General features: G+C 35.2%; 2 protein-coding genes across 17 annotated transcripts in view; one reads left to right on the plus strand and one right to left on the minus strand.

The window, feature by feature from the left end:
• The window catches only part of SUPT20H (SPT20 homolog, SAGA complex component), a 43,470-nt gene extending 25,625 nt beyond the window's left edge, over positions 1-17,845 (plus strand). For 4 of the 15 annotated variants that reach the window (XM_014548319.1, XM_014548318.1, XM_014548321.1 and 1 more), the window contains exons 14-26: positions 2,268-2,416; positions 3,774-3,800; positions 4,361-4,393; positions 4,966-5,083; positions 5,835-5,934; positions 6,065-6,223; positions 7,917-8,223; positions 8,717-8,871; positions 11,783-11,838; positions 14,220-14,336; positions 15,023-15,128; positions 16,494-16,606; positions 17,340-17,826. In XM_014548319.1, the coding sequence (XP_014403805.1) occupies positions 2,268-2,416; positions 3,774-3,800; positions 4,361-4,393; positions 4,966-5,083; positions 5,835-5,934; positions 6,065-6,223; positions 7,917-8,223; positions 8,717-8,871; positions 11,783-11,838; positions 14,220-14,336; positions 15,023-15,128; positions 16,494-16,606; positions 17,340-17,477 (1,578 nt within the window). In that variant the 3' untranslated portion in view covers positions 17,478-17,826. Of the gene's footprint in view, positions 1-2,267; positions 2,417-3,773; positions 3,801-4,360; positions 4,394-4,965; positions 5,084-5,834; positions 5,935-6,064; positions 6,224-7,916; positions 8,224-8,716; positions 8,872-11,782; positions 11,839-14,219; positions 14,337-15,022; positions 15,129-16,493; positions 16,607-17,339 lie in introns of those variants that run through there. The other 11 variants (XM_005876972.2, XM_014548322.1, XM_014548326.1 and 8 more) reach the window with 11 other exon arrangements.
• LOC102241781 (exosome complex component RRP43) overlaps positions 17,472-22,690 on the minus strand; it is a 10,075-nt gene continuing 4,856 nt past the window's right edge. Inside the window, exons 5-11 of one of the 2 annotated variants that reach the window (XM_005876966.2) lie at positions 21,382-21,427; positions 20,410-20,515; positions 20,285-20,330; positions 18,913-19,009; positions 18,509-18,629; positions 18,309-18,415; positions 17,472-17,966 (exon numbers count right to left, since the gene is read on the minus strand). In XM_005876966.2, coding sequence (XP_005877028.1) covers positions 17,851-17,966; positions 18,309-18,415; positions 18,509-18,629; positions 18,913-19,009; positions 20,285-20,330; positions 20,410-20,515; positions 21,382-21,427 — 639 coding nt within the window. In that variant the 3' untranslated portion in view covers positions 17,472-17,850. The remainder of the gene's footprint in view (positions 17,967-18,308; positions 18,416-18,508; positions 18,630-18,912; positions 19,010-20,284; positions 20,331-20,409; positions 20,516-21,381; positions 21,428-22,690) is intronic. The other variant, XM_014548329.1, reaches the window with a different exon arrangement.

Consider the following 22,690-nt stretch of genomic DNA (forward strand, 5'->3'; position numbering starts at 1 on the left):
TCCTTCTTCCTTCTTCCTTCTTCCTTCTTCTTCATTTCATATGATACTGATTTGATGGTGATGAACTTCTTTAGCTTTTCCTTATCTGGGAAGCTCTTTATCTGATTTTCAATTCTAAATGATAGCTTTGCTGGGTGGAGTAATATTGGTCCTTTCTTTTCATCACTTTGAATATTTCTTGTCACTCCCTTCTGGCCTGAAAAGTTTCTGTTGAGAAACCAGCTGACAGTCTTACAGGTGCTCCCTTGTAGGTAACTAACTGCTTTTCTCTTGCTGCTTTTAAGATTCTCTCTTTGTCTTTCACGTTTTGCATTTTAATTGTGATGTGCCTTGATGTAGGCTTCTTTGGGTTCATCTGTTTGGGACTCTCTGTGCTTCCTGGACTTGTATGTCTATTTCTATCACCAGATAGGGGAATTTTTCTGTCATTATTTTTTCAAATAGGTTATCTTGATCCCCATGATGTGAATGTTGGTACCCTTGAAGTTGTCCCAGAGGCTCCTTACATATTTTTGGATTTTTCTTTTTGCTGTTCTAATTGGGTGTTTTTTTGCTTCCTTATATTCCAAATTATTGATTTGACTCAGCACCCTCTACTCTACTGTTGAATCCCTGTAAATTATTCTTTATTTCAGTTAGTGTATGCTGCATTTCTCTCTGGTCCTTTTTTATGTTGTTGATCTTATTAAGTTCCTTAAAGTTCTCATTAAGTTCCTTGAGCATCATTATAACCATTGTTTTTAACTCTGTATCTATTAGTTTTTTTGCTTCCATTTCCTTTAGTTCTTTTTCTGGAGATTTCTTTCATTTGTGACATATTTCTTTGTCTCTGCATTTTGGGTGCTTCCTTGTGTTTGTTTCTATGTATTAGGTAGATCTGCTATGTCTCCTAGACTTGGTAAGTATCTTCTAGAGCCCAGTGGCTCAGCCTCACCAGTTGCCTGAGCTGGGCACCCCAGCAGCACCCCTGTATGAACTATGTGCACTGTCATAAGATAGGTGAGCCTTGATTTGTATTGGTATCATTGGGAGGGATTGACCCCCATGCCAATTGGTTGTGGTAATCAGCTGGGACTGTAGTTGAAGAGCTGCTGTGCAGGAGCCAACCCTATGGAACTGGACTTGGTTCAGTGGGGCTTTGGTGTTCACTGTGTCCACCCTTTCAGTGTCACTCATGAAAGTGGTAGGGTTGTAATCTCGTGTGGTCGAAGTTGATCACCAGTTGCACTGCCTCTGGGGCCTCCCAGGAGGTGCAAAGTCAGCCTCTGCCTGTGCCCTATCTGGGGCTACCCAGTATGAGCTACAAAGCAGTCTGTAGATGGCTGCTATTTATGTTGAGTTTGGAGGTGCCCAGGAGAGGCCAAGCTGTGAACCAGGGCGGGCTGTGGCCCCTTACTGAGAAGTACCTGGAACGCTGATGTCAGCTGCTACTTGTTTGAGAGATTTTAGGAAAATCTAAAGAAGAGGCAGGAGAGGCCAGTTATATGGAAAAGCCACTAGAAATGGCTTGGATGAGTCTGCAAGTAGGGAGGGTGTCTCAGGGATCACCAGGGTGGGTGAGAAGTGTAAGCCATGTTGAAGGAGATTCAGATATGGCCCAGCCTGTCAGCTCTGTGATAGGGAGAGCTCAGCACAGAAACACTGGCCTCTGGCAGCACTTCTGTCTGGGAGAAAGCTACCCCTCCAGCTCTTGCCCTGATTCCAGACAAGTTAGTTTCTCCCCAAATGTCCCAGGTTTCTTTCAAACTGCAGTTCCAGCACTGGAGCTCAGAGGGAGTGAGTCCAAGTAAGTCTGTGCATGGGCCCTATAAGAGGGACTACCTGGGACTCCCACCGCCTTCATGTCACTCAACCACACTCCCTGCTCGTTTTTACAGCCAGAAGTTATGGGAACTTCTTTTCCCAGCTCTGGAACCCTAGGCTGGGGGCCTGATGTGGTCCAGCGACCCTGTGTTCCTCAGGGAAACCTCCATGGCTAACATATCCCTCCTAATTTTAAACTGCCACACATGGGTGTGGGACCAGCCAGGTCCACAATTCCGCCCCTCCTACCAGACTTGATGTGCTTCTTCTTTAATTCCCTAGCTGTAGGACTTCCATTCAGCTAGATTTCAGGTGGTTCTGAATGATGGTTGTTGTGTGTGTTAGTTGTAAATTTCGATGTTGTTGTAGGAGGCGGGGAGTACCAAGTTTGCCTGTGCCACCATCTTTACTGGATGTCTCCATAGCCCCCTTTTGTTCATAATGGGATGCTCTATCTTTTTCAGGATGTCAAAGATGATTATGTATTTGAATGTGAAGCTGGTAATCAGAAAACAAAGCTGACCATTTTGCAGTCACTTGGTGATCCACTTTACTATGGTAAAATTCAGCCATGTAAAGATGAAGAGATTGACAGCCAGATTTCTCCATCCCAGTGAGTTCTGTTAAATACATGTAATTAACAAAAACAATCATCAGAATTCATTTAGCAACTACTGATAAACCATTAATGAATAAAACTTCTCCCTTGGGGATTCATTTGTTACTTAAATACATTAATTAGATTTGGCTTCCTAAATTTATGAACTACATATATTTAGTACAAGGTACCAGTATTTAGTTTTGTTTTTATTAGTTTTCTGTTTTAATCAAGTTGATAATGTTTCGAAAATAAGAAATAATGAAAAGGAGAAAAAAGCAGGGACCAGATCTGTGTTGAATTGTTTATAAAGTCTTTATGTACACAAAATACTAATTGAAACTACAGCAGAAAGATGGATTTTAAAGAATAACCTCACAAATATCTAACTCAGCGGTTTTCAACCTGTGGGTTGCGACCCCTTTGGGGGTCGAATGACCCTTTCACAGGGGTTGCCTAAGTCCATCGGAAAACACATATATAATTACATATTGTTTTTGTGATTAATCACTATGCTTTAATTATGTTCAGTTTGTAACAATTGAAAATACATCCTGCATATCAGATATTTACATTACGATTCATAACAGTAGCAAAATTACAGTTATGAAGTAGCAACAAAAATAATTTTATGGTTGGGGGTCACCATAACATGAGGAACTGTATTAAAGGGTCGCGGCATTAGGAAGGTTGAGAACCACTGCTCTAAGTAAAAGTCGATGGGAGGAAACAGTAGCAGTCAGGAGTTCTCTGCTAATTTTTTTTACATTAGCAGTTTCTATTGTATACTAAGTTAGAAGGATCCGATATTTTTATTACCTTTATTTGTATAAATCTTCCCCTTAAAGATATATATTGGTCATTTTAAATCAATTTATGAACTTTTTTTTTTATTAATTTTTTTACAGAGAGGAAGGGAGAGGGATAGAGAGCTAGAAACATCAATGAGAGAGAAACATCGATCAGCCGCCTCCTGCACGCTCCCCACCGGGGACGTGCCCACAACCAAGGCACATGCCCTTGACCGGAATCGAACCCGGGAACCCTCAGTCCGAAGGCCGACGCTCTATCCACTGAGCCAAACCGGTCAGGGCAATTGATGAACTTTTTTTAAACACAAGGGAATAACATATATTCTTATTTTTAAAAATTAGTTAAGAAAGCTACCCAATTAGATTTGGCAAGAAGAAAATAAAAATTTTTTGCCTTTATATTAGGAAGTTGCTGCAAAAATGCTGTATGGTTTATTATCTTTCAGTCATTCTCCATATCCATAAATTATTTGATTTAATAACTATGAAGTTAAAGTTTGAGCTGCATTAACCAGGTTTTTTGTTTTTTGTTTTTTTTTTTTTTACATTTTGTATTTCAGCTCCTCCACAGAAGATCATTCAAATTGGTAATTAAAAAAAATAAACTCACTATTAAAATCTGTTAAGAAAACACATAAATGTCAAACTCTTTAAAGACGTAGCGATGACATTTTTTTCTGAGTTGCCAGTAAACTATCTTCCTTGTCTAAAATATATTGTGTTCCTGCTATGTAGACTGATGACTTCTAAAACCATTGGTTGCAATAATCAGCTGGGACTATAGCTGAAGAGCTGCTATAGGTTAAAGTGAAGAGAAGGCCTTGCACACAGTTCAGTGAATTTTGTTGTAGAACAGACACTTGCAGGGTTGTATAGCACTTGGTAACTTTCAGCCCAGATTATATTTTGATACTTAAGTTTTGTGGCAAAATAAATCTTCCTTAAATTAAACCAGCCAAATTATTCACAATATTATTTATTTTGCAATGCTAAATTTTGCTATATATTTATTTTAAATTTGTTTCATATCTTGGTGGATTTTAATTTATTAAGTTACTGTCAGTAAAATATGGAAGCCTTCAAAAGTAATCCCAGTGCTCCCTAAGAGAACTCTTATCTAATACTTTTCTTTCTTTAAATATTTTAGGTTCATTATAGGATCAAAGACTGATGCTGAACGGTAAAAATACTAGCTTCTTTATTTTTTATCTAGATAGATATGAAAATCTTCCCTCTTAGAGGATAAAGAGTACTTCATTAGGAATCAGAAGTTTGATTTTAGTTATGCCATAGGTTTTACTAGCATTAAAAAAATAGAATTAGGGAAGTAACAACTAAAAGAATAATGTTTAAAATAGAGCTTTAGTTTAAATAAAAAAATGTAGACATATCTATGGTAGGTAAGGAAGATGCTTTCTATGTAGCACTTTAATCAGAATGTTAAGTGAAGGGGGTCATTTTTTGACTGCTTATTGATTAAAAAATAACCCATGTAATTTCTGTATTTGAAATAAATACTGAAAATATATTTTAAGATTGCTAATTTAAGTGCAAAAGATTTTGAGCATTAGCTTGTCATTGAAAAGATTAAAAGAGTACTTTTAACAAAAAGGTAAACTGTCAAATTTTAATTTTTTTGTTAAGTTGATGCAACTTTTTAATTAACACTTCTTATTTTCTACATAATAAATTTATGTTTAAAAGAGTTAAGTAATTCTTACCTGTTGTTTTTTTCTTTTTCTAATATTTTAGGGTAGTTAATCAGTACCAGGAATTGGTCCAGAATGAAGCCAAGTGTCCAGTCAAGATGTTGCACAGCTCCAGTGGCTCAGCCAGCATGAGTCAGCTTTCTCCAGGGAAAGAAACAGAAGTGTGTGTTTGTTTTCTTTTTTATGCCAAATATTGTTTGTGTTGTTTGTTATTTGTGCCTAATTATTTCTCAAGTAATCTGTGATATGTTATTTTTTGAGGGATGTAGCAATTGTTTTGTTTTTACTTTTAACTTTATATTTAACTTTTTATAATGGAAATTTTCAAATATACACGAAGGTAGAGCAAAAGGTGTAATGAATCACCTGGCTTCAATAGTTACTACTTTTCTGGAAAAGATTTAAGGATTAAGCTTTGTCTCCATCTTACTCCTCTGCCCCTTTCTCACAAACTCTTTCTCCCCATTCTCTTACTCGGAAATTTTTCCTTCATTGTTTCTGTATAAGATGTCCTTATTTGAAATTTATTCTTCTGTAACATCTGTAATATTCAGTCTCAATAACCACTGAAAGTACTTTGCAGTTTTAAAATGTTTTTTTCTGCCCAGCTCAGTGGATAGAGCATCAGCCTGCAGACTGAAGGATCCTTGGTTCTATTCCAGTCAAGGGCACATTTCTGGGTTGCGGGCTCTATCCCCAGAAGGGGGCGTGCAGGAGGCAGCCAATCAGTGATTCTTTCTCATCATTGTTGTTTCTATCTCTCTCTTCCTTTTCCTTCCTCTCTGAAATAAATAAAAATATTTTTAAAAAATAAAATGTTTTTTCTTCTGGGAATTATAGTGGTATTAATTTATGAGATATTGATTTGACCTTAATTGTAACAAGTATACTTAATGTCATTGTTTTTTACAGCCTGAGACCGTGTCAGTTCAGTCTTCAGTACTAGGGAAAGGAATAAAACATCGACCTCCACCCATCAAACTTCCCTCAAGCTCAGGAAATAGTTCCACAGGTATTACATTCCTTACTTTTCTGTAATCTAGTGTAAGAAATATCATATGGTCATAACTTGTTTTTAAAATTTTACTCATATTTTGATTTTCATAAAATTTTGAATTATAAGAAACAATTTTATATTCTAGGTAACTATTTTACGCCACAACAGGCCAGCAGCTTTCTTAAATCTCCAACTCCTCCTCCTGCTTCTAAGCCACCAAGTCTTTCTCGAAAGTCATCTGTGGATCTCAGTCAAGTTAGCATGCTTTCTCCAGCTGCCCTGTCACCTGCCAGTTCATCACAAAGTGAGTCCTGATTTAAATTCTCACATTAACTCTTCATAAGCTTTAGCATTAGTGTTTCTTAGATAGCTTTTTTGACCAGTGAAATAGTGAAATCTGGATGAACTGTATACCCAAAATGTATAAGTTTTGATAATCTTGAGGCAAATCTCTTGTTGATTGTATGTATTATGTGTTTAATATAATTCTATTTGTTTTTCTATATTTATGTATGCACCTTGTGTAAACCTTTCTTATAGACTTACAGCCTATACGTCTCCTTTTAAAAAATCTGGTAGTTAGATATGGCAATAAGATTCCAAAATATTTTTTATTTCATTTTATCCTAGGGTCACTTTACATTTTATGTAAACTATGGGGCTAATATGAAAAAAATGTCATAAGAGTTCTTGTTGCAGTCCTGTCTTTGTATATGTAAGAAGTCAACTATTTCCAAGGTGGTGATACAATAAACCGAAAGCCAATTTTTCTGAAACACTCTACACTCTTATAAATTGTCAGTTAGTAAAACGTGATGATTATAAAGCATTATTCTGAAGATAACTAAAATGTAATTTTTAGTACTGAATACTTTTTTTTATCATTAAGAAGAGTTTTATAAGAATTCTTTTGGGAGAATTTCTTCAAGTTAATAAATATCTGAGATATTTCAATCCCAATTTGCAAGAAAGCATTCCAGTTTTTTAGATTTTTTTTATAGGTAACTAAAGTGTGCTGAAAGTTTTAGTACACTGCACAGTGATAGGGTGGTCTTCTCATTAGATATAAACATCTTCATCTTGATAGCTCAAAAGGTGTAATTTTTCTGCCTTCTTGTTTTGCACAAAGAAAAATATATCAATTTCCTGAAAGTCTTATTCACACTTCTTATGTTGTGGGTATGAATTATGCTAATCTGCACACAGTTGTTACTTTAAGTAAGGGTTGAGTGACAGCTTCTAGACATTCACATTTCTTTCCTTTCTTTCTGCAGGACATGAAAGCTAAAAAAGAAAACACCTCAAGAGCTTTTGGTTTTACTTTTTTGGTTTTTGGTTTTTGTTTTTTCTTAAAAAGTTGATAAACTGTGCATACTTCATTCACAACAGATTTTCTATACATTCTACAATTAAATAGAGTACACAGTTACTGTTAAAGATGCAGTATTATCTATCAAATATTTGCTTTATTGCTGTGTTTTGTAATTTGCTTGTCAGGATAAACTTGATGTGTTAGGACCTAAACATGTATATTTAGGTGCCAAATATGACTGTTAACCATATGTAATTTATTAAATATGTTCAGTGTTTATCTCAGACTGTTACAGAAAATAAGCAATATTTTTAAATGAAGTCCTAAATTAGTGAAATTGTGAATAACAAAAAATTAATTTGAATTCCTTTTAAACTTTTTAGACCAAAGGTAGCATATAGGAAAATAACTTAAATGGGTACTATGGTAGAATACAAATGTATATTTTTACTATTACTATAATAACATCTGATGGGAGTTTTAGGTGATATACTGCATCCTTAATTGTAATTGAGTGTAGCAACACTCATGTATCATGTGTAGAAATTAACACTTGCAGTTAACTGCTTTTAAAAAAAAAAACTGGAACAAATTGTCAGTGCTAAGTAAAATTCCATTAACCTTATTTTTAAAAAGACTGGCCATTTATAACAACCTAGCAATTTTTATTTTTCTCAATGAGCAGGATCTGGAACTCCTAAGCCATCTACTCCTACACCAACCCTTTCATCGACCCCACACCCTCCTGATGCTCAGAGCTCAACTCCTATTACCCCTTCAACTACCCCTACTCCCCAAGATTCAGGCTTCACCCCTCAGCCCCCTTTGTTAACTCAGTTTGCTCAGCAGCAAAGGTCTCTGAGCCAGGCAATGCCTGTAACGACCATTCCTCTTTCCACCATGGTAACATCTATAACTCCAGGAACCACAGCCACCCAGGTCATGGCAAACACTGCTGGACTTAACTTCATCAATGTAGTGGGCTCTGTTTGGTAAGTCTTCATTGATGCCCTGATTTTTTCAAAAGATATTCTCACCAATCTGAATGAATTCTCATTGTGAAATTAAGAATAAAATCATGTTACTGAAACTGAAAGAAAATACTTTAAATATGGATAGAAGCTATCTCAACCAAGTATGTTTTAATTTTAGGTAATACATCTGTTTATATGCACTGATACAATACTATTACATATTGACAGTAGCTTAGATTTTTCTGTTTGTCTTCTGTTACTATCTTTTAATGCTTTACTCTTTGAAATTATATTATAACCTTGATTAATATGCAGTATGTGTACTTAATTTTAGCTAACCTTGCTGTAACTTTCTAGCATAAAAAGGAAACAGCCTTGAAATTAATATTTAAGATAGAACTATCTAATTGGTTTAATAGTGGTGTTGTTTTTTCTTTTTTTAATGTAAGGAATTAAGTCTGATTTTTTTTTTTTATATTGTAAGTTTAATGCTTTGTCTATTCTCCTGTAGTGGAGCTCAGGCTTTGATGAATGGTTCAAATTCTATGCTGGGCTGTAACACTGGTGCCATAACTCCTGCAGGAATAAACCTGAGTGGCCTTCTCCCCTCAGGAGGTCTGCTAACAAATGCATTACCTGGTACAATGCAGGCAGCTTCTCAAGCAGGTCAGAATATTGAATATAATAATCTCTTTAAAAAATTAAAATACATGCTGATGTAAAAGTGTCATTTTAATGCTGTTATTAAAAATATTTAACATAGTATCATGTCAAAAAGGCTCTTTTCAAAGGAAAGGCTAATGTGAAAGCCTTTAAAGTTCTGATATTTAAATTAAAAATCATCTAGAAATCAACTTCTGGAAAGAAACTTGATAAGCCTATAAATCTTTGCAAATTATATCTTTGCCTTCTACACATTATAATAAAGTTAACATTGATAGTCTTATTATTATCAGTGTAGTCTTACTCCAGGTAAAAGGAATGTATCTTGAAAACATACATTGTGTAAGAAAGGCGACATAGCGTGGCAATTAAAAGCTCAGGTTCTGGAGGCAGACTGCCTGAGTTTGAATCCCAGTTTTGTAACTTAACTTTTTGTGTAATCATGGGAAAGTTACCTTTGTGCTTCACTTTTCTCATAAATAAAATAGGGATAATAATAATACCTTATTGCGTCTTAATTATGAGCATTAAATGAGTATATACAGATGAAGTGCTTAAATTATACCTTAGACCTAAGCATTAAAAAATATTCGCTACCATCAATAGTAGTTTTATTGTAGTAGTAACTGTTAATTCATATACTGGAAAACAGCTATAACAGCTTGTGCTATTTTTTAATGCTCCTTAAGAGAATGTAATGTAATATCTTGGCACAATCCAGTTTTCTGCTAAGAAAAAATTTAATAGGAAAAACAAACTTGACATAGTAAGAAAATTAATCAAAAACTTTATATGATTTAAGATAATAATTTTCAACCTTTTTCACCTCATGGCACACATAAACTAATTACTAAAATTCTGTGGCAGGCACACCAAAAAATATATTTTTGCCGATCTGACAAAAAATAGGTATAATTTTGATTGATTTACAAAAAGAAATAATGATAGTAATTACCTACCCTTTTTTTCTACAAAGTATCTAGCCCTGGCTGGGTTGCTCAGTTGCGTCATCCCATACCTCAAAAAGTTGGGGGCTTATGGGGGGGGAAAAAAAAGGAGACATATGTACTACTATTTGTAATACTTTAAACAATAAAATAAAATTTTTTTTAAAAAGTTGGGGGTTTGATTCCTGGTCAGGGCACACACAATCCCCAGTTGGGGAGCATACAGGAGGCAACCAATTGATGTTTTGCGCTCTCTCTAAAAAATAAAAACATATTCTTGGATGAGGATTAAAAAAAAAAATCAGGTGCCTATACTTGTATATAAGGATTTCTGGTACCAAGAATTGACCAATCAGATGCAACCTTATGATGCAACTCTATAATATGACATATATTTATGGTTCAAGACAGAGCATTCACACCAGACGGCTATTGTTGTGTAGGCTGTTGTCATTTGTTTTATTTAACTATCTAGCGAAAAGAGGTCCATACCCCTTGCATGTCTTAAATATTCTTGCAGCATACCGATTGAAAATCACTGACTTAAGAGAGCCCAAAGAATATCATACAAGCATGTTAACATATTTCTGTAATTTCCTAATTTTGGCTGATGTTATTTTAATGTGCTATAGTGGTGGAAGCACTGGAAATGGAATCAGATGTTGAATTTAGAATGTTCATGTTTACATGGCTTCAGATGCTAAAACTGTGGGTCCTGAAAGAAGTCAGTTTTTCTTCCTTAGATTCCATTTCATTTGATGTAAAGTATGGGTAAATTTCTCTAACTATAATAGGTATTTCAGGTTAATAAATGAAGTGCCTTTGATAAGCAATAAGCATTATATAGTTGTCATTTACCTTTAAAGGGAGTTTTGTCAATTCTTTTCATGAGAATTCCTGAAAGGAAAATCAATAGTGTCATATTTTCATCTGATTATGCTTTTTTTAAGTTTCTTATACAAAAATTTCCTGCCTCTTACCTTTTTATTATTTACTTATTTATCTGTTTATTTATTTACTTATTTAATCTGAGACTGTTTTTTATTGATTTTTAGAGAGAGAGAGGAATGGAAAGAGAAACATCTGTGTGAGAGAGAAACATTGATCAGTTGCCTCCCTTATGTGCCCAGAGCAGGAATCAAACCTGCAATGCTCCAACCAACTGAGCTACCTTGCCAGGGCCTGCCTCTTACCTTTTAAAATAAAATTTGCTTAGCAGACTAGATACATTTTTAATTAGTGTTCAAATTGGTATATATCGTTTGTGAGAAAAATATACATGTACTTTGAGACCAGGGTCAGCAAATAAAAAATCTTACATTCTAAAGTAGATTTTACATTTTTAAAGATGTGTTTAAAATGTAAAGAAAAATGAAGAGGAAGAATATCCAACAAAACTTAGTCAGTTGGCCTACTGAAAAAGTTTGCCAACCCCGATTTATGATGTGCTCTATGTTGTCACAAAATCAACAGTATTACTTCCTATTAGTTTGACCCTACAAACAAAAATCATTGTACTTTAGTATTATTCATATTAGCATTTGTACTTTAAAATAATTGCATGGAGCACACTGGTTCTCAGAGATATGGTTGTTATGATTATCGTGTACTATATAGTATATAGCACTTAGGAATGTCAATAGAAGCCAACACCTGAAATGTGTTTGCCATAACTGTGCTAGTTTAATTATATTTATGGCTTCTGCATATGTCTAGATAACTTTTTCCAGCTAACAGTCAAAATAGTGATAAAGAAGTCTCAGTTTCTCAAATATAGAATAAAATGTACATGTATTGCTCACATCTTTGATCTCAGTATTGATGGGTATTGTTTTTAAGATCATTTTAAAAGTATAGAAAATAAAGCAAATCTATGCAGAAAGTACTTAAAATGCTATATTAGTATAAAGTGTTTTCATGTTTAATAGTTTTAATTCCCTGTTATAACCAGGAATTGTATTTAATAGGTGTTCCATTTGGTTTAAAAACTACTTCAAGTCTCAGGCCATTGAATCTACTTCAGGTAAACCTGAAACACTGCTCTTGATTAAAGTTTTCATACTTTGATTTTTTGGTAACAGTATATACCTATATATGTCAGCATTTGAAATTTTGAGATGGTTCAGAATCTTCTGAGGATATGATTATAATTGCTACCTTTGTATGGTTGAGAGGGTAGGAAGAAAGAATGGGTGTCCTACATACTACACTTTCATTGACCTCTGTCAAATCAAGAACTCAATGTTTTGTTTTGTTTTTAAATATATTTTATTGAATTTTTACAGAGAAGAAGGGAGAGGGATAGAGAGTTAGAAACATCGATGAGAGAGATCGATCAGCTGCCTCCTGCACAGCCCCCAGTAGGGATGTGCCCGCAACCCAGGTACATGCCCTTGACCGGAATCGAACCTGGGACCCTTGAGTCCGCAGGCTGACGCTCTATCCACAGCCAAACCGGTTCGGCAAGAACTCAATGTTTTGATGCAGAGAATTGACAACTACAAAGTGAACAGTTGCCTACAATAGCAGTAGTACCTATACTTAAAAAATAATTCCTCTCTCAATAAACATTTTGTGTCTACATATATGTAGTACTTTTTGCTTACAAAAGATTTTGTACTTGAATAGAGGATTTAAAAATAGCTTCGTTCTTTTCCTGAGAATGATTTCTTAGCACAGTGCCAGGCACCTAAGAGTCATTTGGTAAATATTCATTAGATTACAATTTGTGTCTAATGATGAGGCTTTTCTTATAAATGATATCAATGCCAACATAGACAGCATATAAAGAGAGATCAAAAGTGGAGATTTCATACATGTTGAGTGTGAACTTAAAACATTTAGGGTGTTAGGCTCTAGGTCCTTTGTAAGGTTTGGACTCCAGTATTATCCCAGGTTGGAAATTGATAGGATTATCTACAGAGAATTTAGAAAAGGTAGACAAGAATATAAAGATTTAGAGTCACAAAATTGGGAAACAACAGTAAAAGACAAATCAACTCAATCTGGTATCCTATATAATAAAAGCCTAATATGCAAATTGAACGGCAGAATGCTTGGTCGCTATGACGCCCAGTTGCTATGACGCGTACTGACCACCAGGGAGCAGACTCTCAATGCAGGAGCTGCCCCCAGCCCACAGGCCCCAATGCGGCCAAGGCGGGTGCCAGTGGGGAGCCCCCAATCACCCCGCCGGTCGCCCCACAGATCAGCCCTGATCGCCAGCCAGGCCTAGGGACCCTACCCGTGCACGAATTTTGTGCACCGGGCCTCTAGTTCAGAAATAAATCAGGAAATGTGTTTAGAGCCAAAACTTAAAACTTCTTGTCCAAGATTCAAACACAGTGTTACTATATACAGACTATAATTACAGAACAATTTACTTGCAATATGGACAAATCACAAATCACATTGGTTTATTCAACTTTCCTACATATTGATTGCTGTTGGAATTTCTGTCAGGGATTAGTCTTAGTGAAAAGAGGAATGGAATTCCTTAATAGAACTGATAATAAAGAATAATGACAGAGCCACCATAAAAATTAATTTTGCTACATTTATTATCTAACTGATTGAGGAAGGAACATCTGACCTGTGCTATGCCCAAATTTACTTAACAATAAGCTGTGCTGGGTATAGAGATTTTGACCCAAGGACACCTTTTTTATTTTTTTACTTTTTAACTCTACAGATCTCAGAATTCTGTATTTGGTATTTATTTGGACTTTTCTTAAGGACTTAAAAATGCTTATAATTTAAACCCCTATAGAATAAAAAAGAAAAACCATTTGTTTCCTGATTCATTTGGGATTCCTAGTTTTAATTTTTAACATAAATTTTTCTGAATACTTCTTTTTAAAACCTTTTCTTAATTTAACTTAATTTAGATTCTGAATGACAAAGCTGGTAATGTCTCCAAACTAAATATGGACATCTAATGCACTTTCTTTTCAGCTTTGTAATTTCTCACTGTATTATGTAAGCATCCATGAAGTCCTGGCATTTGGCAAAGCTAGAACAAATTTTGAGAGATGAGTTTTCATAAGTATATCTCTGATTTTCACTGGCTTCTTGTTTACTTTCTAATGTACTTAATGCTGTTTTGTATTGAGGTATAAAAAAGTTAAAAGCCATGCGTATATTTGTATATGCCACTAAATTGAAGCAGAATGATTTATGTTTGATAGTGTTAACATATTTGAGAGCCCTTAGTAATAACACTTAAAAATTGTTTTCAAACCTTTCTTTTAAAGGGCAGAGATCTTTACTTTTATTTTTGTTTACCTCTGTTTCCTCAATATCTAGAAGAGTACTTGACACATAGTGAATGTTCCAAAAATACTTGCGGAATAAAGAAATTTAAACAATGTGAAATTGATTAATTCATGTTTAAATTCTTAATAGCTTCCAGGTGGTTCACTAATTTTCAACACTCTGCAGCAGCAGCAGCAGCTTTCTCAATTTACACCCCAACAACCTCAGCAACCCACAACTTCCAGTCCTCAACAGCCAGGGGAGCAGGTATGTGCTTTTCTAGCTTTCCATGTTTTGTATTATGGAATCGTAACTTTATTTCGTACTACAGGCCCGGTGCACAAATTTGTGCACAGGTGGGTTCACTAATTTTCAACACTCTGCAGCAGCAGCAGCAGCTTTCTCAATTTACACCCCAACAACCTCAGCAACCCACAACTTCCAGTCCTCAACAGCCAGGGGAGCAGGTATGTGCTTTTCTAGCTTTCCATGTTTTGTATTATGGAATCGTAACTTTATTTCGTACTACAGGCCCGGTGCACAAATTTGTGCACAGGTGGGGTCCCTTGGCCTGGCCGGCGATTGGGTTGTGGGGGCTGGCTGGCCCGGAGGGAGGGACCACGGGAGGTTGGCTGTGGGAGTGCACTGACCACCAGGGGGCAGCTCCTCCATTGACCATCTGCCCCCTGGTGGTCAGTGCACATCATAGTGAGTGGTTATATTATGCTTTGATTGGTTGAACCGACAACTGGATGACCGGACACTTAGCATATTAGGCTTTTATTATATAGGATTTGTTCTTGCTAATTCTTCTGAAGTCTTTTCCTTATGTTACTGTTTATATGAGTCTAAAACTGATAATTTTTTTTTGTCCTATAAGGAAAATATTAATTTCTTCTTACTAACACAAATGGTTTTTCTTTTTATACAACTCATGTATGATTTTTATTTAGGGTTCTGAACAAGGCTCAACCAGTCAAGAAAAGGCCTTATCTACTCAGCATGCTGCTGTTATTAATCTTGCTGGAGTAGGAAGTTTTATGCAGTCACAGGCAGCTGGTTGGTATCTTCATGACTTCATATGTTGAGTTTATTATTTAATCTAGTTGGGATCTCACCTTTTAAAATTATTTTTCCTTCTCTTGCAAGCATTAAGTAGGAAAAAGTATAGGTATATTTACTTGTGAACTATTAAATCAATTTATTGATAGCCCTCAGTTTTTTCCCACTGACAGTTGATTAATTTAAAGTGATTCTACACTACATATATTAACAGTTGTGTTTTCCTTGTGTTAGTTTGTTGGCAAAATTTTATACAATTATCCAACTTACTAAGAAGCTACCAAAGTTGTTAACTCCTTAGTTTTTCTGGGCATTTATATATTGCATAATATTTTTTCTCATTCTGGTATCTTGTACTTGCATGAATTAAGATATAATGTCAGTAAACATAACTTCTATAAGCCACTTTTTGTCATTTGTAAGAAAGTGAGATTATACTAAATGACTGCTTACCACTTCCAACAGTAAAATAGTGAACCAGTTATGGTGAACCATAGTCTTTAGTGAAGATTATCTTGTCCATTGAAAATAGTAATTACAGAGTTTGAGGATTAAATGAGTGAGATCATGTCAACATTTTGAATTATCATTGGTGCCTTTATAATCATATACTAGTAACTCCCAGTGTCTGAATTTAGAATAAGCAAGGTCTTACATGTAGAGATTTAGAGCTAGAGAATTTTTGAAAGTTATTTTTATAATCCTTTACCCCCCAAGATATATATTTTCTAAAGTTCTTGTATAATTTAGTGGAAAGACTCTAGACTGAAAAATCATAAAAATGCTCCATGCTCCAGACCTGCCACTAATTTCCTGAGTCATTCAAATCATCTACACCTGAAATTTCTTCCTTTTTACAGTGGGAGGGTTGAACTGATTATTGTGATCCCACTCAGCTCAAAAAGTAATAATGCACAGGCTCAGTTCACCATCTCTGTTGCTACTAATATAGGCTGATACTCATTGCAGTATCTTTTAATAGCACTTGTTTACCAGTTATGTCATTATGGTAGCTTGGATTTCTCCCACCCCCTTTCCTACTTTATTAGTTATCTTTTAAAATAAGTCATATATTTTACATTTTACAAGAAAGCCTTCTAAACAAAATAGCACTATTACCAAATTTCAGTGAGATGCATGAAGGGATACAGTGCTTAGCACATGTGCACTTCCTTCCCCTTGTATGTCCAGGAAGTGCCCTCAACTAACAGGAGACTAAATTTATTCTGAAATGTCTGTGATTTGATACTTAAGATTAATCATACTGATAACTTTTCTATTTCATTTTCTGTGTTGTCCTTTTCTAATCCTGGTAGCCTTCAAACTTTTGACTGGCCTGCTTTCCCCTTCTCCTCTCTGTAGTGTTGTCTCAGCTTGGCTCTGCCGAGAACAGACCTGAGCAAAGCCTTCCTCAGCAGAGATTCCAGCTCTCCTCTGCCTCCTCTGCCTTTCAACAGCAGCAGCAACAGATACAAGTAATCCAGCAACTTCACTCTGATTACATTTTAAAGATACTCTGCTCCAAAAGTACCTCAAAAAACATTAGTTTTATTTTGTCTTTTAAGACTGTATAGTAATAGATAGTTTAGCAAATTTTATTTAAGTGTGACATTTTAGCCAGTCAGATTGGAGCACTGAATATATTTTGTACATTTAAGCCATACTTAATTTAATGTCTTTCATGAAGTGCTGGTGGCACATTAACATCCCATTTTTGTAGTTTGCATTATATTTTGAAATAGACAGTTGTCAATGCCAATGGTTAACTTGTACTGCAGAAAAAGACAAGAATGCCAGTGTTCCTATTAGTAAATGTCATACCTGTTTTAGAAAAATGTCATTCCATTATCTCAGGAAGTCAGCATATTATAGTTGACTATCTTTTATATGCAGGGTGGTTTATATTGCTATAAACTATCATACAACAAAATGGTAACTGAAGTTGCTGAGTTACTACAATATAGACTGGCAGGGCAAAGTAACATGTATTTTTGAAGTGTACCAAGAACCATTTTAAAAGCCCTCAGCAGGCTTCTGTGCCACTGGTGCTGTTTGATTGTGCATTGTCTGAATGTGGTATAGTCCCCTTTTGTTATCTTAGTGCTTTCTCCCTTTCACTTTTGTTTTCATCTCTCTCAGGAAAAGCACCTTTTTATACCTGCTTACATTTAACGTACCTTGATTTCCCCCCCCTCCCCCCTTTTGCAGCAGTTGCGATTCTTACAGCATCAAATGGCTATGGCAGCAGCAACAGCACAAACAGCTCAGCTACATCGTCAACGGCATACAGGCAGCCAGTCAAAAAGTAAAATGAAGAGAGGCACACCGACCACTCCAAAATTCTGAGTCTTGCATTATTTTTTTTTTTTTAAAAAACAAGAGCAATGAATCAAAAGGATTGAGTTTCTACTTCATTTTTGTTTTTTAAAACATAATCAGTATTTTACATTGTTTGATGTACAAACTTTATACAGAAGCACAACCTTATGATTTTTAAATAAAAACAGGGAAATGCTTTAACAAACCATAAGGGTTCATTTGCTTAAGACACTGCTTTTTCAAAATTGTTCCACTGTACATAAAACATGTTGAAGTGGCCTAAGAAATACTAGAAATGTCCTTCAGAAAAATGTAGTTTGATATTTATTTAGTATGAAAGATTTGTGCACAGTGTAATAAATACAGTTTTTACAAATATAACTACGTTTTGAAAACGTAGTTATTTGGCTTTCATACTCTTAATTACTTCATCCATCAGTTTTTTTACTTCTTTGTGCCTTGTAACTGCTCGGCTCAGACAGTCCTGAAGTTTAGCTCCAGTCAGCCCACTTCCACCTGAAAAATTATTGTACCAACACTGTTAATATATGCTATTGTACTTTTAATGATCAACATGTCAAGTTATAGACCAAAACTTTCAGTAATGTAAACCAGGGGGTATGGTTAAGATTGCCAAGCTATGTTTTAAGACCTCCAAGTGATTCCAATGCATGCCATAAGAACCACTGGTAAACAACATAAAAACATAAGGAATTTGAGGTAACAAACTGTCATTTTAAACTTGCTGCATTAGGTACATGGTAAAATATCCCATGTTCCATTTGCCCCACTCCTATGTAAAGAAGCTCACATAGAGTTTTCATCCAAATATTTAGGACTGAAATAGAAGGAACATGCCTGGTTTGTGAAGACAACATAGCTTGCCTTCCTCATCCATTACTACTGTTAGGGTTCCAGTTGCCAGATGTTCCTCCTCTCCAGTAGGGTCCACTATGAGCAGAGTGCTATTTAAAAATTTTTTGAAGTGTAAATTATCAATCCATGAAACATTTTATTTTAGAAGAATACTTAAAACAGTTTTTATACATTTAACTTACTCATCAAAGACCGCAAAGGAGGTAGCAACTGGATGAGTTCTAATGTTCAAATAACGTTTCTTCTTTAAATTAGCTTCTGCTAAAGCAGTTTCTTCATTTATAGTAACTTCAGGCAACTGTACTAGAAAGGCAAATATGTTAGTATCTCTAGTGTAAGTAGCAAACATGGCTTTTACTAAGTTCACTTTTACCTGTTTAACTTTTCCAGAAGTAATCTTTTAGAAAAAAAATACCTTAGAACATTAAGATAAATACAGTGTATATAAACATTTTTATTAATTTAGAAAGACCAAAATGAATGATGGCTAAATCATAACAAAAGCCTAAAAAGTTTGAGAAAGTTTAACAAAACAGAATATTCTGACACAAGAGGAGGAATATTGCCTTTTATTAAGATTGCTTACCATTTTTTAAAGCTGCCAACAAAGCAAATGTACAGGCATCCAAAATATTTCCATCATAGTCAAGGCAAATGAGATCACAGTATAGAACCCAAGCAAGCTAAAATAGAGTTTACACAAAGCAAATTAAAGTCTTCTGATGGGTAGAACATGGGATTTGCTTCAACTTATACACCACAGAACCCTTAAACAAGATAACCTTCAAGGCTCAAAAACTTAACAAAGAAAAGAAAAACCTTTACCTTTAAGAAATAAACCAAAAAAAGTGGTTATGGTTGGTAAAAGCTGGCTTCTGACTAACAAGCTGACAAGTGACAAACATTTCCATTCCTGTTGCTAAGTCAGATGCGGGAAATACTTTTGAAAGTCCCAAACGAAAATCAAAATATACTTTCCCAAAGAAACCTTAATACATCAAATGCTTAGTAGGGCCTGGCTGGTGTTCCTCAGTGGCTAAGTGTCAACCTACAAACCAGGAGGTCAGTTAGATCCTGGTCATGGCACATGCTGGGATTGCAGTCTCAAACCCCAGTAGGGGGAATGCGGGAGGCAGCCGATTAATGATTCTCGTCATTGATATTTCTCTCTCCTTTCTCTCTGAAAAAAAAAAAAAAAAAAGTTGGTTTCCCTTAAAAAAAAAAAAAAATGCTTAGTAGGTTTTACAACAGCGGTTCTCAACCTGGGGGTCACGACCCCTTTGGGGGTTGAACAAACCCTTTCACAGGGGCCGCCTAAGACCATCGGAAAACACATATATAATTACATATTGTTTTTGTGATTAATCACTATACTTTAATTATGTTCAATTTGTAACAATGAAAATACATCCTGCATATCAGATATTTACATTACAATTCATAACAGTAGCAAAATTACAGTTATGAAGTAGCAACGAAAATAATTTTATGGTTGGGGGTCACCACAACATGAGGAACTATATTAAAGGGTCGCGGCATTAGGAAGGTTGAGAACCACTGTTTTACAAGTAAATATGTAATCAAACAGAAAAATCCTATAGGTTCTAGTCAACTTAGTTCTAAGTTTTCCAATAGAGTTAGAATTTATAGTGCCTTAAACACATTAGCTAATCAGATACCAGTAATCTACTATAAAGAAAAAACAAAAAAAGAATGTTTGTGGTAAAAGGGGAAAAGAATTACCTCAGCTTAATGTAGCTCCAACTCAGGCAATAAATTAGTCAAAATTGGTTGTCTTTATATGAACTACATAGTTACAGAATAAGACATGTTTTTACTGAACTTCATCTAAAAATAAGACATCTGTATTGAAGGCTACTACTGTGGTTTTGTTAATTTCCCTGTCTACTCTCCACAAAACAATTAATAAAAGCTTATAGCTTCTCTATTATTCTTACCTTCCCTGGAGAAATGCATAAGTCCTCTTTCGGAATTATCTGTGAACTGAATGACAACACAGTAAAGGAAAGGTCAAAACTGTCTGAAAACGAATGATAGTAATACTTTATCCCGATTATCTTACTTTTCAATGACATCTGCAATGAACTGGCTAGCTACTTGGGCCTCTTCTCCAGGAGGTCCAGACCGAAATCTCGATGAACACAGAGGTGGTAGATCCACATTAGGAACTGAAAGAAACACCCTGCAACTATGAAATAAACTTCACTTCTGGTTTATGAAAGTGTTAAATGTAAATCCACTGCAAGGGGACTGTCACCATGGATAGCTTTTTCCAAGTGGAAAGGATTATAAGACATCAATTATATTTTTAGTCTTCTTAAGACTATTAAGCTTGGATAAAGTAAAATCTATATTTCTGACTTTTTACCACACAAATATATATATTTTTAAAAAGCATTTAAGGTTTAAATCCTTCACAAGTTTTCTTTCTTTCGAAATACCTCAATCTGTCGCAGAAGGTAGCCTCTCTACTCATACCCAACTGTTCTGCATTTTAAAAACATTGGTTCCTACCATAAAAGGATAGCCCAAGTCAAGAAAAATGATGGCATAGTGGGCCCTGGCTGGGTGGCTGAGTTAATTAGAGCATCATCCCCATGCACAAAAAGATTGTGGGTTTGATTCCCCAGTCAGGGCACATACCTAGCTTTCAAGTTTGATACCCGGGTGGGGTGTGCTGGAGGCAACCAATCGATGTTTCTCACACATTTATGTTTCTCTCTCAATAAAAACATATCCTTGGGTGAGGATTAAAAAAAAAAAATCACAAAGTCTCCAATTACAGCCTTTTCCTAGGAGATTCTATTTTCTTGGTTGATGACATCTGAATGTATAAACAAAAACTGATTTGAACGAGTTTGAAAAATTACAAAATTCTCTTATGCTATCTTCCAGTAGAAAACTTCAGGAATGTCTGCTTCATTCCTATATATTTCTGATTATGAATAATTTTCTCAACTACTAGTACTTAACTATAATATCTGTATTAAATGTGTTAAAGCATTTGTGTTAAAATTACAAAATTATAACTTACCAACATATCCTTTATCAGGGGCATCTGGTGGTGGTGCTGCAAATTCCTATAGAAGCAAACAAATGTTTCCAATCAAAGAAGCTACTAAATAATTGTGAAGAAAGCCTTAGTTATGGAAGGCTCTACCAAAAAACATATTAACTAGTTTACCACATCATGAGCATCTACTATGCTTAGGGAATTGTGTCAGGGACTCTAATGGCACCAACACTCACTTTAGCTCTGCAGTAATGAGGCAGTACAGCATAGTTACACTAAAGTGCTACTCATCAAAATTAAAAAATATTATTTGGATTTCTCCTCCATCCTCACTTGCACTAATTCAGTAGCCACGAATCTTTAACTTAAACCCCAATGTGATACTGGCACAGCCAGATTTAGGAAATGATGGTAACAGATAAAGGAACTAAGCAAAAGCTCTGGAATCACCTGTTTCATATGTCAGACCCATACTTTTTGGCTGAGAGACTTTGGGTAAGTTACTTAACCTCTTACCATTCAATTTCCTCATCTGCAAAATGGGAAGTTAATGAGACCTACTTTTAAGGACTGTTTATGAGGGTCAAATGAGATAATGCTGTTAAGTCCGTAATATAAAATTTGGCAGTTCAAATCTTATTGTTAGATATCACCCCAGCTTTACCGAGGAAGAATCTGAGCTTGGGTGAAGTAAGAGTGCAGTGTAGTTAGAAGTTCTATTTATTTATGAGCCTTATGTTCCTGGACAAGTTACTGAACCTCATGTAAAACAGGAGACAGAAATTATACCTCAAAAACTGTTCTGAAGATTAAACTTGATTAATTTTGTAAAGTACCTAATATAAGGTGCCTGAAATATAACAGGTACACAACACATGGTAGCTATTATTCCCTCACAATTTTCTTTTGAACAATCTCAATTTTCTACACATTTGCATGGATTAAATACCACCACTGGATAAAAGGATGTCACCAAAAATCTCTTAATCTCTCAAATTATACCCAAATTCTTAAAAAAATAAAGGTAGTCAAATTTTGAAAATTATTTGATTTCAAAACATTTGATGAATACCCATAAATTATAACTGAGTCATTAAACTTCGGTCGTGTTATCTAATACTCAAAGATGAAAGCTCTCTGGAAATGAAAAATACTAAAAGCTGACACCTGACTGCCTGCCTAGTCAACAGAATTACTAGTGTATATTATAATTTAATCAGTATCCTATATAATAAAACCCTAATATGCAAATGGACTGAACAGTGGAACGACCAGTCACTATGATGCGCACTGACTGACTGGGGCAGCTCCTGCATTGAGAGTCAACCCC

Source organism: Myotis brandtii, unplaced genomic scaffold, assembly GCF_000412655.1.
Source record: "Myotis brandtii unplaced genomic scaffold, ASM41265v1 scaffold502, whole genome shotgun sequence".
Classification (NCBI taxonomy): Eukaryota; Metazoa; Chordata; class Mammalia; order Chiroptera; family Vespertilionidae; genus Myotis; species Myotis brandtii.